At 40.7% G+C, this 17,041-nt stretch overlaps 1 protein-coding gene across 3 annotated transcripts in view; it reads left to right on the plus strand.

Moving 5' to 3' along the window:
• Positions 1 to 1,231: 1,231 nt before the first annotated feature.
• Positions 1,232 to 17,041, plus strand: part of ATXN7L1 (ataxin 7 like 1) — a 111,065-nt gene continuing 95,255 nt past the window's right edge. For 2 of the 3 annotated variants that reach the window (XM_059847364.1, XM_059847363.1), the window contains exons 1-2: positions 1,233 to 1,526; positions 2,012 to 2,080. In XM_059847364.1, coding sequence (XP_059703347.1) covers positions 1,412 to 1,526; positions 2,012 to 2,080 — 184 coding nt within the window. In that variant the 5' untranslated portion in view covers positions 1,233 to 1,411. Of the gene's footprint in view, positions 1,527 to 2,011; positions 2,081 to 17,041 lie in introns of all 3 variants that reach the window. The other variant, XM_059847365.1, reaches the window with a different exon arrangement.

Consider the following 17,041-nt stretch of genomic DNA (forward strand, 5'->3'; position numbering starts at 1 on the left):
GCCCCAGATGTTTAATCATTTTAGCACTATAAAGAGCTTAGTCTTGATGAAGTAGTGGGAAATTTATTTAAATCCATTCTAGACTGCAGCACCATATACCTTCAGCAACTCCTGTCCTGCCCCTCTGGCCAGAGCTCCAACTTTTGAGCAGGCCTGAAATGTTTTGGTGGGTTTTATGTTGGTTTCATTTTGGGTTTGTTTTGGTTTTTCGAGGTTTGTTTGTTGGTTTGTTTATGTTTTTTTTTTTTTTTTGAGTCCACATTAATTCCATGTCCTGTTTCAGTATTGCCTCACAATGGTTTGAACCAGCAAAGAGTGAACGAGTGTCTGGGAAAAGATGCAGGACAACGATGGGATCACAACGCTCACATACCACTGTGAGAAGCGTCTGTTGAGCCATTAACTTCAGTCATCACCACCCCTAATGGGGTTGCAGAGCTGTATGAAAGCCACTACGTGAGGGATACGTGAGGCTGCTTAAATAAAACCAAGTCCTTCGCTGGGAGCGTTTATATTTGGCTGAAGAGGTATGAGCTGAAGCAACAGGCTTATGCTGAAACTCCTAATCCAGAGAAGGTATACTGAATATAAAAATGCTCACGGATATTTTCTAGTCTTACTTCAATGGTGAAATAAGTAAAAATGGCACTATGCTAAATTAAAAGCATTTACGTCCCACAGGTTATGTAGAGCGAGACAAGAACCTCGGTATTGTTTGAGAGTAGCCGGACCTGCGAGTTCAGAGCCGCTGTACCGTAGCCTAGAACAGCAAGACGAGAAAAATCCCATTTGCAAACAGACGAAGCCTACTACAGACCAGGCAGTATTTGGATAACAAAATGGCTGTGGTTGCGGCTATAGGTGATCCACAGGAGCGCAGCTGGAAGCAGGGGAGCGAGGGAGCCCCAGCCCCGCACTCCGGGTCCGGTCGGCGGCCGCGCTGGAGCGCGGAGGGGCCGTGCCGCAGCTACTGAGAGCCCGGTCCCAGGGACTTACTGCGGGCGCTGCGAGACGCGGGGCGCGCAGCCCCGAGGCGCACACGGCCGGCGGCTGCGCCCTCCCGGCGGGGTTTCTGGGCCGCCGGCCGCGCTCCGCTCCGCCGGGCCGGGGCCGGGGCCGGGGCCGGAGGGGCAGCGCGGGGGCTGCGCGGGTCCGGCGCCCCTCGGGGCGGGCGCGGGCCCGGTGCCGGGGGCGCGAGGCGCAGGCGCGGGGGACGCGGGCATGCGCACTGTGCGGCGGGGAGCCCGATCTGATAGGGAGCAGGGGCTGACACTACCCCCGTGTGGGCGGCGGAACGTCCCGAGGATGACGTGCGGCGTTCTCGAATCCCGTGTCTCGCTCGCTCGCTCGCCGCCGCCGCCGCCGAAGGAAACGGGAAAAGCAACAAGGAGGCAGGAGCAGGCGCGGCGCCATGGCGGCCCTGGAGCGGCCCGTGCCCAGTCCCGAGGCGTTCCTGGGCCAGCCCTGGGCCGCCTGGGTGCGGGAGGCCGCCCCCCCGCACGCGCACGGCGCCGCCCCCCCGCACAGTAAGGGCAGGGACCGGCCGCGGTCCGGCTCCGCACGCCGCTCCCCCCGGAGCGGAGCCGGGGTCCGGCCGGGCCGCCCCCCCTCCGCTCCCCTCCCTCCTCCCGCCGGGGCCGGGAGGTGCCGCCCCCCCGGGCGCTCAGCTGACGCTCGGCCGAGCCCCCGTGCCATGTGTGCGGGAGGCGCACGCCGCGCCGCGCCTGCCGTGCCGCTGCCCCGCGGCGCTGGGCCGGCGCCGCGGTGGGGGAAGGGGGCGAGGGGGAGGATGCGCGGAGGGGCCGGAGGATGCCGCGGGCGGGGAGGGGGGGGCGAGGGTGCTGCCGCGGGGGGCCCGGCGGTTCCGCTCCCTGGCAGATGCTCCGACCATTGTGCTTTTGCTGTTGCAAATAGAAACACTGCTCACCTCCTCACCTCTCCTCCCCTCGCCAAACAATAAATGCACACCTCGGGGCCCTCGGCGCTTCCTGACTCTGCTTCTCTTCTGCAGGTGTAGATCTGGAAGAGACTGGAAAGGAGGGTGGAAAAAGCAGGGAGGTTATGAGGCTTAATAAAGAAGGTAAGTGGATAGTGCTGGCACACCTCTCTACCTGTCTGTCTCTTGGTGGTTGTGAATGACTGTGGTTTGGCCTTGACAGGGTGGTCTGATAGCATATGGATTTCTCTGCTGTGAAGAACGTTTCAGGGTTGGATACATGCAGATGACTGTCACTGTGTCAACTTCTTTTGAAGCAAGGGTATAACAGGTGTATACACGCAACTGACAGACATGGTAAAAGATGAGACAATTTTGAGGCAAAAGACAGTTACACATGAGTGGCCATATTGGATTTTTTTGTGGCCCCTGTCCCTTGGTGCAACATTCCAGTTGCTCACGTGAAGATAAGCATAAAAACTTTAAACATTATATTATTATTATTAGCAACTTAGTGGAGATGTTTTCTTTTGCAGTGAGAAAGGGTTTGTTACCATCTTTGAGTTCTTTCACTTTAGCTCAAATCACATTTTATTCTTCGTTTGCACTGCTGAGTGTGACCTACAGTCAACTGAGCAGCCAGCATCAAATATTATCTTAGATTACACTAACCCATGCATATTGTGCAAAACCAAATAAAATTAGTCATTTGGGGCACAACTTCTTCTGGTACCGTCAGTGCGAACAGGCAAACTCCAGGTTAGTGGTATTCGCCAGTATGCCAGGCCTGTCACAGCTCTGTCTGCTGTGAGAGAAGAAACATTCTGTTTGTGGTGTGTGTCATTAACATCATGTTGAGGTAACACCTAATGCAACTAGTGAAATAGTTCAGGATGCTTTTTCAAGTAGCTTTGTTTTTGTTTCTGTTTCGTTAAGAAAGCGCTTTACGTACACAACCTCTCTGTACTTCTTGGGAAGTCAGTTCATAATGAACGATCCCATCATAGTGAAACTTCGGTGTGACTTACTGAGAGAAATCCCACGATTACCTGTAATGCCATAAAATATATTCTGAAGTGATGTTAAGTTTCTCATTACATTACAGTTGTCATTACGTGTGCGTTCGATTTTGAGCATCTTGGCGGCTCAAAGGAATCTTATGTTTTCTAAACAAGCTCCTGAAAAAAGAATTATATAATAAGTAATGTAGATTTGTGTAATAAACTATAAAATTGTATGCATTAAAGTTATTTAAAATACCAAAAAACTTCCTTTTTGAAAGACCTTTATAGAGATGCCAAGCTTGATTGTGTTCCTGTCTTGATTCTTACGTGCCTGAACCTCTCTATTTTGTCAGCCCAAAGATAAGTTAGCAGCAGAACTGGGATTTTCATGTAGTTATTTATAGGTAAAAGGTTCAAGGCTCTGTACATATATCAGTAATGTTGATTCAAAAATAATTGAACAAAAATTTTGCTACTTTAACTGTGCCTTCATAAGGAGCTTAATTTGTTGAGATAAAATGTTTTGTGCACAGAAATCCTTGAACACAAGTTCCTGTTATAAGCATGGGATATAAAGATTGGAGCATCTCTACTCCTTAGTTATACATAATATGCAAATTGTTTCCTGGAAAGGTTCAGTGTAAATTATCAGTTCTAGTCTTGTTTGGTTTGGGGGGGAGGTCAGAGACTCCATCAAAGGAACTCTATTTAAACTCACTAACCAGAAAAATTACTTCCAAACAAAGCGTAATGTCATTGCTGACATTATGATCATGACAGGTGTGAAGCACTTACTGGCTTTTATAGTACTTATGTCATAATACCGTGTAAAAAAAACCCAAAATTGACTGTTATATTTAGAAAATAAAAATCCTTAGGGATGTTATTGCTTTCAAGTAGTAACTTGTGTTAGATCACTTAGAAAGAACTTCCATGAAGTTTGAATAAATTAGTATGTATTGAAATATTTCTACTGTATTCACTTAGGCACTCTGTTAATACAGGTGTTTTCACCACACCCATCTGTGTGTTGAACACCCAGTGTAAATGTTCTTTGGGCCCCACAGTCCTTGTTAGTAAAGATGGGGGAAGATTTCAAGAGTTAGATTGGTCTGCAAGAAACATTTCTCATGTATTTGCAGAAATGCTTGTGCTTTTACTCTGACCTTGCTCGTGTGTTGTGTGACGTGTTGAATTTTTTTGCCTGCTTCGTTCATAGATGAGGGTTGTGATTATGATAGTTCTGAAAACAAAACCCAACTCCTTTTTTTTTTTACAATCTTATCAACTTGAGGAGATCTTTGTAATGGCATCTGTGATGCCAGGAGATTCTAAGTGGTGTCTTAGAAAAATCAAATGTTACTTGTAACCTACTTGTATCAAGTAACCAGGGGCAACAGATGGACAGGATTTTAAGTATCAAAAATTACTGTCCTGTTTGATAAAGATAGTGTAAAACCTGATCTCTCTGCACTTATTATTTGTCTGCACTTCCTCATCTTTAGTTGATGTGACCAGGTTTATGCAGCCATTCCTTTTAAGCAGTTTAGTAAGAAGGCTTTTCAGATGAGTGAAACTGTGTGCAGAGCATGGTGGAAGCCAAAGAGTGGGAATATGTTGGTTTTCAGACCACAACAAGGTGTTTCACTTTGGTTTTGTAGAAAAACAATGGTGTTAGGTGGCGAAAAGTGCTTCCAGTTAGCTTGATCCCTGCTTCCCTGCCTCCTTTCTGGTTGTCTACCATGTGTGTTTAGATTGGTGGGCTGCTCTTCTTCCTTGCTTTGGCCCAGGAGGGGACGTGGGAGGCAGCATTTCCTGGAGGTGGGGGGTAGGAACACTGCCTGCCAAGTCTCTGCCTCCCCAAGGGGTTGCTACTTGCATCCCTAGGCAGAGGGCTCAGTCTGACTGTGCTGTTTATTCCTGTAATGCAAGAGATGCACCGAGGCCATGTGCCCCCTGTGCCCCTTCTTAGGGGTAAAAGTAAAGACACGGAAGTTTTGCCCACTGCTTTCCTTTATTCTGCAGTGTATATGTAGGCAGCCTAGAGGGAGAGAAATTTCCTGAACGTTTGTTCAGTTTTCTAGACAGAATTGCTTTTTGCATGCTGACACTTACTCTGAGTTTTCCTATAGCAAATGCATTCTGTCCATGGTTGACTTTTACTGGCATGTAGATTTGTAGAGAGGGGTTTACGAAGTTCCAAGTGTTCACAGAAAATAAGAAGTTTTTAATATAAATGTTTGTGCCAGAAAAGAAACCCCAAAACTTATCTGCTTATCTAATCAGGAAACAGAAACAGTATTGTGTAACTTATCTGACAAATCACTACCAAGCAACCAGCTTAGCTAAAAGAGGGGTTATCAGAATTAGAGCAGCATTTAGAATTTATGTTGAATTTTAAAAGGTTGAATGGCATATTTGAAGATTTGAAGATTTTCTTGCAGATAGCAGGCATAGTAAAAGAAGTCTGTATTTGAGAGTTTGTGTTCTGTAAAACATCACAGTTACTGTGTGCCTGAGGCAGGTACAGTGTTCTGTTATTATGAGCCATAACCTGTAGATGATTAGAGATTAAATTTGGAGGCTTGTATTTTACTTTATACAATATCTGAGAAAATAATGGAAGAATGGGATTTTTTTTGGTTTCATGTACAGAACTTGTATTAATAATTGGTTTAGTAATGTGCAAGCATTGATTGCTATGAGTGTTTGTAGATAGACACAGGCTGTAAAGGAGCAAAAGATATCCTTTGAATCTTTGTGAATTACAGCAGAGTTAAATATGACCTATGGCATTTAGGTCTGTGTCTGGGTACTTGGTGTCATAGTCAACTTCAGTTTCCTAGTTCAGTGGGTTTGTATTATTGAAGTTTCAATCTGAAGATGTGTGTGTTTTGTCTTAGGTAATCTTTTCACTAATCATAGTGATTCATTATTGTTTGACGTTAAGATTGTTACGTAAAAAAATCTAATTGTTTTTCTGATTTTATGTTATGAGATTTTTATTGTTCCACCCGAAACTTGACCATTTTACTTTATGGTTGCACATGCAAACTGGAATTTTAAATCTATTGGATAATTGCTTACAGTATATTTTTTCCTATTTTGACTTCCCCCCCAAATATCTGACAGAAAAGTTTTTTTATAAATCCTTTAGCAATGTAAGAACAAAATTAAAGGGATACGATTAGTCTGGTTGCACATGCAAACTGGAATTTTAAATCTATTGGATAATTGTTTACAGTATATTTTTTCCTATTTTGACTTCCCCCCACATATCTGATGGAAAAGTTTTTTGATAAATCCTTTAGCAATGTAAGAACAAAATTAAAGGGATACGATTAGTCTTGCTTTCAGTATCTTTTTAATTCTTCATAAAAATATCTTGATGATTTTATTGTTCTTCTTGGAAAAATAAGAAGTTAAGGAGGTTAGGTGGTGGTAAGGAACACTTCTATAGGGGGAAAAAAGGATGTGACATACAACATTCTACTTTATGAAAAGCAAGAGGAAGAGAGCTTAAATTATTATGGGGAGATTGTGAAAGAAGAGAAGACAAAACCAGCTGGTTAATGTAAGCATAGAGATTTGACTTAACTTTTATTTAATTATTATTTATTTTTTGTTTATTAGTGGTTTGCCTGTGCTGCTACTTGTCTCCTTTATAAAAATACTAAACAAAAGAGAATAAAAACATTCCCATTTTACTTACTGCCTTCATCTTCCACCTTTTTGTGGTAGTAGGGAAGGTTAGAAAGAGCTGAGAGGGAAAGAAAATTATAACAAGGTTGTAAACACATACTCTAAAAGAAAGAAGTGAGGTTCTTGAATTTAGACCATCATAGTTGGTGATTTGGGGTTGGTTTTGGCTTTGCAGTGGGCAAAAGAGAGGGTTGAATGTTGTATAATTTCCTGTCTCTTCTCTGTAAGCTAAAATAGTCTTCCAGAGATGCTGATTGTTAAACAAATGTAATATTCCGTGGTGTTTGATGAATGAAAGAACTGAGAATTGGCAGGGCACAAAACTGTGTTCTGCCGATGGTAAGAAACTTTTTCTTACCATTCTTTATACTGGGAATAAGAACAGTAAGCAGAGGTCCCCATGGGGTCTTTGTTTAGGACGAGAAATGACAGTGGAATTGAATTCTGGTGTGCATTCTGGTGTATAAGTGACTGATCAGTTCTATATATGATATCTGGCTCTGATATTTTTATTTTTTCTTATATGGACAGCTTCTGCAAGGGGGTGGCATGTCTCCTGGTTATGGCTGTCACCTCATTTAATGTGTTTCAAGGAATGATGACAGAAGAAGAATGAAACATTATGTATGATAGCGCCCAGAAAATTTAGTCAGAATTGTAGTTTATCTTCATAGTTACATAGTTATTTTCTGAAACCTGTCCTTTAGTTCTTCAACCCACACACTGGATAAAAGGAGTGGAGTAATGGTAAAGCTCTCTGATCAGACATTCTGTGTTTTGAATCAAGATTTTGATGTTTTTGATTATGTATCTAAAACTGTTGTACTGTAAATGAATTCTTTAAAAAACCTGATTTTGCTAGGTGCACATATCGTGATAAAATGCATTATTTGTGCAACTGTTGTTCTGAAGAGGTTAGATCTCCTGTTGTTTAAGCTACCTTTTTTTGATTATGTGTGGGGAAACCATGTGTGATTCCCTGTCAACTGACAGCACTGTCACTAAGGATCTGTCTCTGACATTCCTTCTACTAGTTGTAATTTATAACCAGACTTCAGAAAGAGGGAAATTTATGTGTTTACTAGAGGGTACCCCAAGCCCTGCTGTCACTACAGAAAGTAAATGACTTTGTGTATCTAATTTTGATTTAGATATAAAAACACGTGTATGTCTTCTTGTTGATCTGCCTTTGTATGTAGCTAATAGTTTGTAATAGATGAAATATAGATTTCTGTGTGTTAAAAAGAGACTACATGAGAGCCAAACCATTTCCACTGTGAAAGGGAGTAATTACTTTGAAATAGGCCTTTTTTTTCTAGTTAATTAAAAATAGGGACATTATCAGGTTCTGTTTTACCTTTGGGCAAAAAAAATACTAGCCATTTAACCAAGGCTGAGGTGTATGAATGAGATGAAAGCAGTGGAAAATCCTATGGAAAACATTTCAAATTACATTTGAAGTTGTGAATCACAGGAGTCCTGTAGGCAGAAAGCTTACGTTTCTGATAGTCAAAGGTAGTCACTGCATGCATTGCTAAGAAAGATCACCTTCAGTAAAAATAGTATTGTTGCTATGAGTGTTTCTTGAAGAGTTAACTCCAATGTAAGTTTATCTGAATCCCATGACTATTCATTATTAAGAGTGATTTTGGAATAACTAGCAAGAAAGCTTTTTGGTTTGTATGGGCATGGATTAAACTGCTGGATCTTTCTGTCTTCCAAGTTCAGCTTGGTGCAGAAGTTCTTCAGCTTGTTTGAAAAAGCTGATTGTGGAGTTAATGGTGCAGGATGCCAGGTGAAGCTAGTGTCTTTAAGTAATTAATATGCAAAAAAACCCCTTGGCAAATGCTGTTGTGACATAGTAAGGGTGTTTGACAGAGGTCTATTACCAAGTCTATAGCAAGAAATCTTTGATGGTTCTCTTGCTGGATGAGAAGGATAGATGCCATGAGAGTAAAAATGGCCCAGTTTTTTATTGCAGTGCTATGCAGCTGACTAAGCTGACTCAAATTGAACGAAGAATCCGGCACAGCTATTTGAAACTGATATGGAACAGAGGAAAACCAACTGTAGCATGAATAATTTCTCTCCTTTTCTCTTCTGTGTCCCATTCTATGGTTGATTTTAAGGGTCTGGTTTCGTCATAACTTTTTGTACGTCTTATTAAAAGTCCTGCCTGAAAGCCACTGATGTTGCTGGGGAAGTGAGCTTTCTGATTGCTCTTGGTCTTGTACTTATAGAAATGTCTTCCTTATTTCTAAAATGTTTTGCTTATTATTCAGTAATTTCATTTTGTATTTTACTAAGTTGTATTAATAATACAGTGCTCAAGCCCAACACTATTCCTGTCTCTCTGTTTCCTTGACAGTAATTAGAATTTACAATTATTTGGTCTTCCAGCTTCTGGATTTCTGTCTTTGTGTATTTACAAAGTGTGTGCTGTTTGACAAAAAAAGAAGGGGAGTTTTCCCAGATCAGAAAGAGCATCAGCCAGAAGCAGCAAAGAACTTGCTGACAGAAGTTCTAGGTTCTGCACAACTGCTGGTTCCAGTATCTGTCTAGTGCAGTTTCACTTAGTCCACAGGCCCCTCCTGAATCATCTGTGAAACGGAAGCAGTTGTATTGTGACAGAGCTGTGCATGGTACACAGGGGGTTAGGCTGGCTTCCCTTTCCGTTCCCTGGGAGCAGGTGTTCAGAAGACACAGAAGAGTGACTGATGAAGTAGTATCAAGACATAAGAATGATTGGCAAAGAGCAAGAGTTCTTGGGGTTTGATTCTGTGTGATCTTCTTTATGTTCTTTATTTTGTTTATATTTGTTTCTGTTATACAGTGTTTTATGTTTTCTGTCCAGTCATTCTTTCTCTTCCTTTTCCTACTGCAGGGGACTAGACATAAGGGGTAGGCACAGTCTGGGAATTTGCAGTTATATTTGGATTGAACACTGCTAATGTCATATCAGTAGTTGTTGAGAAGTTTGCCGGATCAAAATTCTCTTCTCCAGCGAGACAAGGATGGGACTGGACGTCTCCAGTAACAGAATAAGGTGACTTGAGCTTGTCATCATTTTGAGCTGAAATGATCAGAATGGAAGCTGAGATTTAAAGAAGTGTAAATCATTATGTGTGTTCACTTTTTAATCTCTGATAAGTATCCTGTGCTCAGGTGGCTTTCAGGCTGGCCACTTGTGATTGTGCAGATTAGGTAGATTATCATGTGATAGCATATTCAGTTGTTTTTTAAGCTGCTCTTAGTTATGTCTTACTGAGACAGGATAATATGATGATTTGCATCTGAAAAGTTTGTTGGACCCATGCCACCACAGCAAACACTGACAAAGCCAAAACCTTATTTGTTTGGGTCTGATAATGGAGATAGTCAGTGGACAGTGATAGAATATAAGTAATTGATCTGTTACTGCAATGACTAGGGAGGCAGTATTATTATTTGCATGATCCTAATGCTTAGCAGCCCCATCAGGCACTAGATGCCACTTTGGAGGGTACCAGCAAAGGGAGGAAGGGTGTGTGCTTGTGTTGTGCAATTGTGCTGCAGAGAACTAATTTTTGAATGTGTGACAAAGCAGGAGTTTTAATATTGACAAACAAAAGCACTTAGTTGCTCAATGTGATAGATGGTTGACTTTAGCCTAGACTAAAGTGACTTTCTTAGAAACATAGCAAGGAAAGCTTTAAGGTGATATTTGGATGGCAATGAAGTAATTTTGCAAGAGCTTAGGAGGTATCCTTACTCAGGTATGGAAATTGGCCTGAATGAAAATACAGGCTGCTTATTGAAAGCTTTGTAAATGGATACTGACAATGTAAACCAACTAGAAATGCGAGCAAATGGTGTGACAGCAAGCGGGCAGTTTAGTGTATTTAAGACAGAGGAGCCTGGAAAGCAAAAATGAGTAGTTCCCAATATTTAAATTTGGAATGGAGGATTGTGCATAGAAGGATGCAGAGAGTAAAGTAATATGACAATATAGAAGAAGGAATTTTTGGAACAGTGTGAGCAAGCAGGATAGTGTTTGTCAACATGAAAAATAAGAAAATACAACTAACGTGAGGTGAAGCCCCAGACAAACCTTTAGTTCTGGAGATGTTTACAGCAGACCTTTTCTTAGGGATGCCCAGGAAGAATCATTCAGATGTGGATGTAACCTGAATGAACAGTTTAAGAGAGAAGCTACTGGCAAAGATGACATCGTAGTTTATCGTAGTATTTTATATCTGAATGATGGACATGTTGATTATGCTGTCCAGGATGATCAAGAGAGGAGGTGGAGAAAAGAGGATAGGAGTGGTGAAATCTAAATTCTGTTCTGTTATCGAGCTGAAGCTAACAGCTACTCAGTGGCAAGAGGTGTCAGATAGAATGAGATTTTTTGTTTAGATGTAAATCTGCTATATTTGAGACTGTTCTCAGGAACTGAATGTAAAATTCTCAGACATAAGAGTAGCAGCAAAAGATACAGCTCAGTGAAGACCTACTAGAAGACAAAGGAAGAAGAAAGAGCCTGCCAGTACTCTGTGAAGGGATTGGTACAGGAAGGATGGGCAGTAGGAGAGGGGAGAGTAATGGAAGTCAGAAACAGAGCTTCAAAAGGAGAAAGGCATCTAATTTTTATGAAGAACACACAAGGAGTATGGTTGATGGAAATTATTAATTCGTGATGTTGCAATAGTAAAAGGTTTTTAGACATTTTAGTGAGTATAGTTTCACTGTATTGCAAGGGTCAGATGAAGGAAACTCACATTGAAATTAGAGACAAAAGTGTAATTTGTTATTAAACAGAGCATAATAAGCTTAGACATGAAAGAAGGACAGGAAGAGTAATGTAGTTAGAGAATCAAGGAGTCAGAAGCAGATTTCCAAACACAGGAAAGACTGATTGTTCTGCTGTTCTGTCAGAGCTGGAGGAGAAAGGAGATGTGAGGTATGGGCTGATGAGAGTGAGCCAAGGAGAGAGTGGAACAGATGTGTTTTACATCTATTGTACAAGGAAGAGGGGAGAGCTATAATGGAGAGAAAGAGAGTGGGAAGGGAGAATGTGAAATGGTTATTATGTTTTCTCGCTTTCTCTTGGAATAAATATTTGCATTCTATTGCTGAGAAAGAAATAGATACAAAAGAAAAGGTTTGAGGAGTGAGTCAAAAGTAGGAAGAAAAAAGGCTGAAATTGCAGGTGTGGGTTCAGCTCAACTGGAGGAATGGCACAGATTAGTAAGCAGCAGGAGAGAGAGAGAGAGAGAAAATGTGCGATAACCTCATTTTCAGACTGGTTCTCTTTTCCACTGCAAATTCTAGGACAGGCAACAATATAGCAAAAAAAAAGGATGTTTAAGACGAGTAAGTTCAGTATTGGTGGAGTTGGACCTAGTATTAGCAAACAGAGCAAAAACCATCACAGAAAAAAAAAAAAAAGCTCTTCAAGGAGAGAGAAGAGTGTGTGGTCATATCTATCACATAGCATGATGGACATGAAAGCAGTAGTTCTGTTCCTTCCTGCAGTGCATCATAAGTAGTCTTATGTCTACATGATCTGTCACATACTGAAACTGACTTGTGCTTCCTGCTTCCAGAGCTGAGACAAGGCCACGGGATTGCATTATCGTGGACTGGGCCCCGGGTAATGTTGTACTGCTCAGGGTGTATCGTGAGAGCTTGGGCACGATGCTGCGGGAACCATGGTTGTATGGCTTTTGCTTGTCTTGCAGGGCAAAGCAGCTTGTTCCTGTCTACATGCTACAGGCAGGCATGCTTTATGATACAGCACTTTTTTTTTCTCTGAGAAAGCAGGACAGTAATTTTAGAGGGGTTAGATGGAATGGCTGTCATTCATGTCATTCAGTGTCTAAGAAGTCAATCTCAGGTTTTCACATCTCTTTAGTAGATCTAAACAACTGTTTAAAGAAGAGGAAAATGCTGTGGGAGAGATTAGTTCCTTCACGCGCAGAGCATTGAGCTGATTCTTTGACTTGGAAGGCTTTATTCATTACCTTGCCTGCCTTTCCCAAGCAACTTTCTGCATGTCCCTGTATGTTATCAATGTTCAGTCATCCCAGCAGCTTATACACGTCACCATGCAGAGGTGCTGAGAAAACAGGGAAAGAAAAAAGTCTTCAGATTTTCTCTTCAGGGTCTCCCAGGTGGTTGGTTTTTTTTTTGTGCACTATCATGAAATTTTGTGGTTCTGATTGTATTCATGCTTTTGCTATATTTTTGGCTTTTTAGAAGACTTGGAGAACCTTGGGCAAATATATTAAGAAACTGGATGCATGGCAATGGAAAAACATGAGGAGAAATGGGAGAAAAAATGTTTCAGCTCTTGAAATTATGGTGAGCTGTGTGTATAGCGCTTTTAATAGAGTCTTCGAACATTCTGTGCTTGGTGTAAGTTTCTTCAGCTTCTCTCATAACTCACAACACACTGGGTGTGAACATTAACAAGCCTTTTAGGTATTTAAATTTTGAAAGAGGTAATACAGCTTTACATATTTTTGGGTTTCTTGGTCATCAAGAAAAATTATTCTTGACTGCATTGCTCGAGGAGGGAATGCTACGAATTTTATTTTGTGGCATTTATTATTCTTTCCAGCTTTTCAAGATACCTGTCACTATTCTGACTGTTTGTTTTCCAAGCTCCTTGGCAAATCAAAGGTATTGTAAACTTTTATCACTTTCCTGGAAGGTAAGAGTGTATCCTCTGTGGGAGTTTTTGTAGGCTTTTCATTTGTTTTGAGTTTTTTTTTAATTCCTTGTAATTAAGCATGTATTTGGAGAAGTTCTAAAGAGATGTGTCATATATGTGTTCAAATGATGTAACATATATAAGTGTTAGCTTTGAAACAGCAAGATATGGTCTGTATTTCTGAGAGCTTCCAATACATTTCAGACAAAACCATAAGTAGTGTATGTTGTGAAGACAAAAATCAGTCTATGAATGTTGAAAAATTTCATGCAGTAAGCTATTTTAAGGAGGAATTTGAAGGAGGTAGAGAATAATTAGTTGATGTGGAGGAAGGAGGCATCAAAGCTGATAGTATAGCACACAGAAAAGTAACATACAGAACAGATTTCTAGTGAAAGCAGTTCATTTGTAAAAATAAACTCTCCCTGTTTTACTAATATTGTCTTACTGTCTCGGAGCTGGAAAGCAAAACTGATTGTAATTGCCAGACTGCAAAAATAACATAAATATTGAAAGATAAATCTTAATCTTTCTTAACTCTGTTCCCTAAACATGACCTCTGTTCTCCAAATACTTAAACATTGCCTTTATTATTAGGCTTCAGTCTCATCTGTTCACTTGAATAGTGCCCTAGTTTTGCTACTAGGCAAAAAGTGAAGAGAAACACACATTGTATATGCAACATTTGTCATTCTTTTACACTCTTTCTTCTGCATTAGTTCCTTTCTGCCTGTTTGTTTGTATATTACAGGCTTGGAGGGTAAGTGGCATGCAAAATTCTAAACAGTTTTGACTCTTATTCTCAGCTATCAACCTTAGAATGAGCCTGTTGTGTCCAAATTTCTCTGAAGTTAAGATTGTATTTTTTTTTTTAGGAGAACCCCTTTGAATGTGGGTTTTCCATGGCAGATTTCTGACATACTATGTGCAAGCATAGTGTGCTATGAAAACAGTACACAGAGCAAGTGCTTTTAAGAGCTTGCTCATTTTAGTACTGTGAGGTTGAGAGAGACTTTCCCTGTGTTCAAAATCATTATATGGCAGCTGCTCTGAGTACTAATCAGGCCAATGTGTATATATCCAGAAGAAGGGCATGAAATAGCATTCAGGTCAATGTGAGGAAAGGCAGAGGGAATGAGTGGATGGGAAGAAGTCACAAGAAGAAACAAGTTGATTACTGATGTTTATAGATCACCTCTCTTTGTAAAGAAGCCCAAGGTGTCGTACCACCTATGTGTAGAAATTTTTTGTCACTGAAAGAGGATGGGCAAACGTGGTTGCTGCTGCTGAAAGACTAATCATACCTGCACTGGAATTAACTGAAAGCCTACTCTGTACTGGTAGGGTGTAATCCAGTCCTCACTGAACAATGTTATTGCATAACGATTCCAAGAGGAGAGGGAAAATGCCTTATTTCTAGATTACAAAGAGAATACAGGCACATAGAATGTATTTATTTATGGGGGGGGGGGGGGGCGCTACAAAAAACCAAAATACCAATTACCTTTCCCTATGACAGATTGTGGCAGGCTTTATTGACTAACACTCTGTTTATTGTTTCTCAAAGTTCAGTGCTGCCATTGGCACCAAATTTTGCTTACATTACTTTACTTACATTACACAAATTTTACTTACATTACATTTACTTACATCAAAGTAAGGACTGACATACTTCAGAATACATCAATGTGGATTATCTTTCTCTCAAAGAACAGTTACCCAAGGCACACTTAAAAGAATAGGTCAGTTCTTATTACAGCAAAAATTCATTGTAATTCACTATATTTTAGCAAGTCACCACATATTCTAGTATAGTGCCTTTCAATAATTGTTAAATTACTTAAAGGCAGAATTTGATGTTACTGCTCCGAAAGCTAGATTGCTTGCTCCTTTGCTGTGCAAACATTACCATCACCTTTTCTGCAACCACTCTACCAGTGAAGACCATGGACTTTACCAGATATGACAGGATATGATCTTATAATCTCTAATTGGGTTTTTTGGGGCAGTTTTCTTTTTGTTGTGTTGTGAAAATGGCCATCCTAGATACTTCATGATTTTACTCGGGTTTCTTTTTCATCCAGGATAGAAAGGGGAACGAGCTGGTGCTACAGTAATAATTGAAGATTATAACTGGCTAGTAATTTTCACTACATGGATAGATTTATAACATTAGCAAATCCTCCATGACTAGCCTGCAGCTCTGCCTTTTGTCTGGAAGAACACTGGCTTTAGCCTGAAGCAATATTTCGTGCCCACCAGATTTTGCTGCGAATAAAACCTGCTGTGACCACCCAGCACCTCAAGAGGTGAATGTATAAGTGAGCATCAGAACACCGTAGTGCAAAATAGGCTGGAAATGTTCAGTTTTATTGAATTAAATAGGAGTTTAAAGAGGGAGATTTAAATTGGTTAACTATTACGTGATTGCAGTGTAATCTTTCTCTCTGCAGTTTTTCTCTTGTAAAATACAGGCACTGAATTTAAACGTTTCATCGTTCTTGGAGCTTTGGCAATTTGGATTAAAAATACTTTTTTTTTTTCTTTACGATAAACATGTTAACTTGGCCATGGTCCATTCTGAATTTTTTGGTTTTGGAAGAACTAGATAGAATGTAAGCAGAGATGGAAGAATTGCTTTTTGAGGGTTGATTAATTGAAGTGTTACTCCTTTTGCAAAGAGTCTTGAAGAAGGCTGAAAGTGGATGACTGGGAGAGTAGGGGGAGGTGAATACTGCTACATTTTATGCTGCTTTACTGAAGTGCTGTATCCCAGTTCTCATGTCCACATCTGGTGTTGGAAAAACTGGAAGGAGTTCAGAAAAAAGATACATTAATTTAAGGCCTGGATAATCAGCTTTGGATTGGAAGATTTAAGAAGCTCAATCTATTTAGTTTATCAACAGACAGTAGAGGCTACCTGATAAGTCTTGAAGTACTTAAACAGGGCAAAGGTATCTGACAGTTAGATGGTTCTTTGTCAGATAGATTAAGGGGATTCTCATGGCTGAAAGCTGAAGCTAGATTGGTTCAGACTAGAAATAAGATGCAGTTTTCTAATGATACAATTAAATAGGAACAGCTTATCAAGGGGTGTAGTAGACTCTGTTGCACAAAATACTCGCATAAGTCCCTGGTCCTTTCCCTGGAAGCACACAGGGCTTTAGCCACCCAGAAGGCTTGGGTTTGAGACTAAAATAGTATGGTTAAATTCTGTGGCCTGTTTTATCATAGAAAGTCAGTTCAGATCATAAGGAAGATTTTTGTTCTAACTCCCTAAAATTTCATACTACTGCTTTTGTTAACAAAATAAGTTAATGTGAAAGATGTGGTGATAAAAGCAAAAAAAAGCTTTCTAATGTGGTGAGTGAGAAGGGACTGTCCTTTAACAGCAGGTAAAAGAGGAAGTAACACTTTCCAATCTCACTTTGTATTTTTCTTGTAATCAAAACCACTGATGTCCCTCCAGTCATTAATTCTAAGCATAACTTAATCATTTACCAATGTAATTGTTGGCCTTTTCACAAGCATTGCAGGTAGTTTGTGCCTTCTCAGTGTAAGGTCAGGTAGCTGGCAGCTGGACCCAAATGCCTTCTTCAACTTTGTTTGCAAAGCAAAACAATCTTTGTCAGCAGGTTTTCCCTGGTGCTGCCTTCTTGGCCATGGATTTATGAGAATACATGAGGTCAGTCTTTGTGGTAG

The sequence above is a fragment of the Haemorhous mexicanus genome, chromosome 5 (genome assembly GCF_027477595.1).
Source record: "Haemorhous mexicanus isolate bHaeMex1 chromosome 5, bHaeMex1.pri, whole genome shotgun sequence".
NCBI lineage: Eukaryota > Metazoa > Chordata > Aves > Passeriformes > Fringillidae > Haemorhous > Haemorhous mexicanus.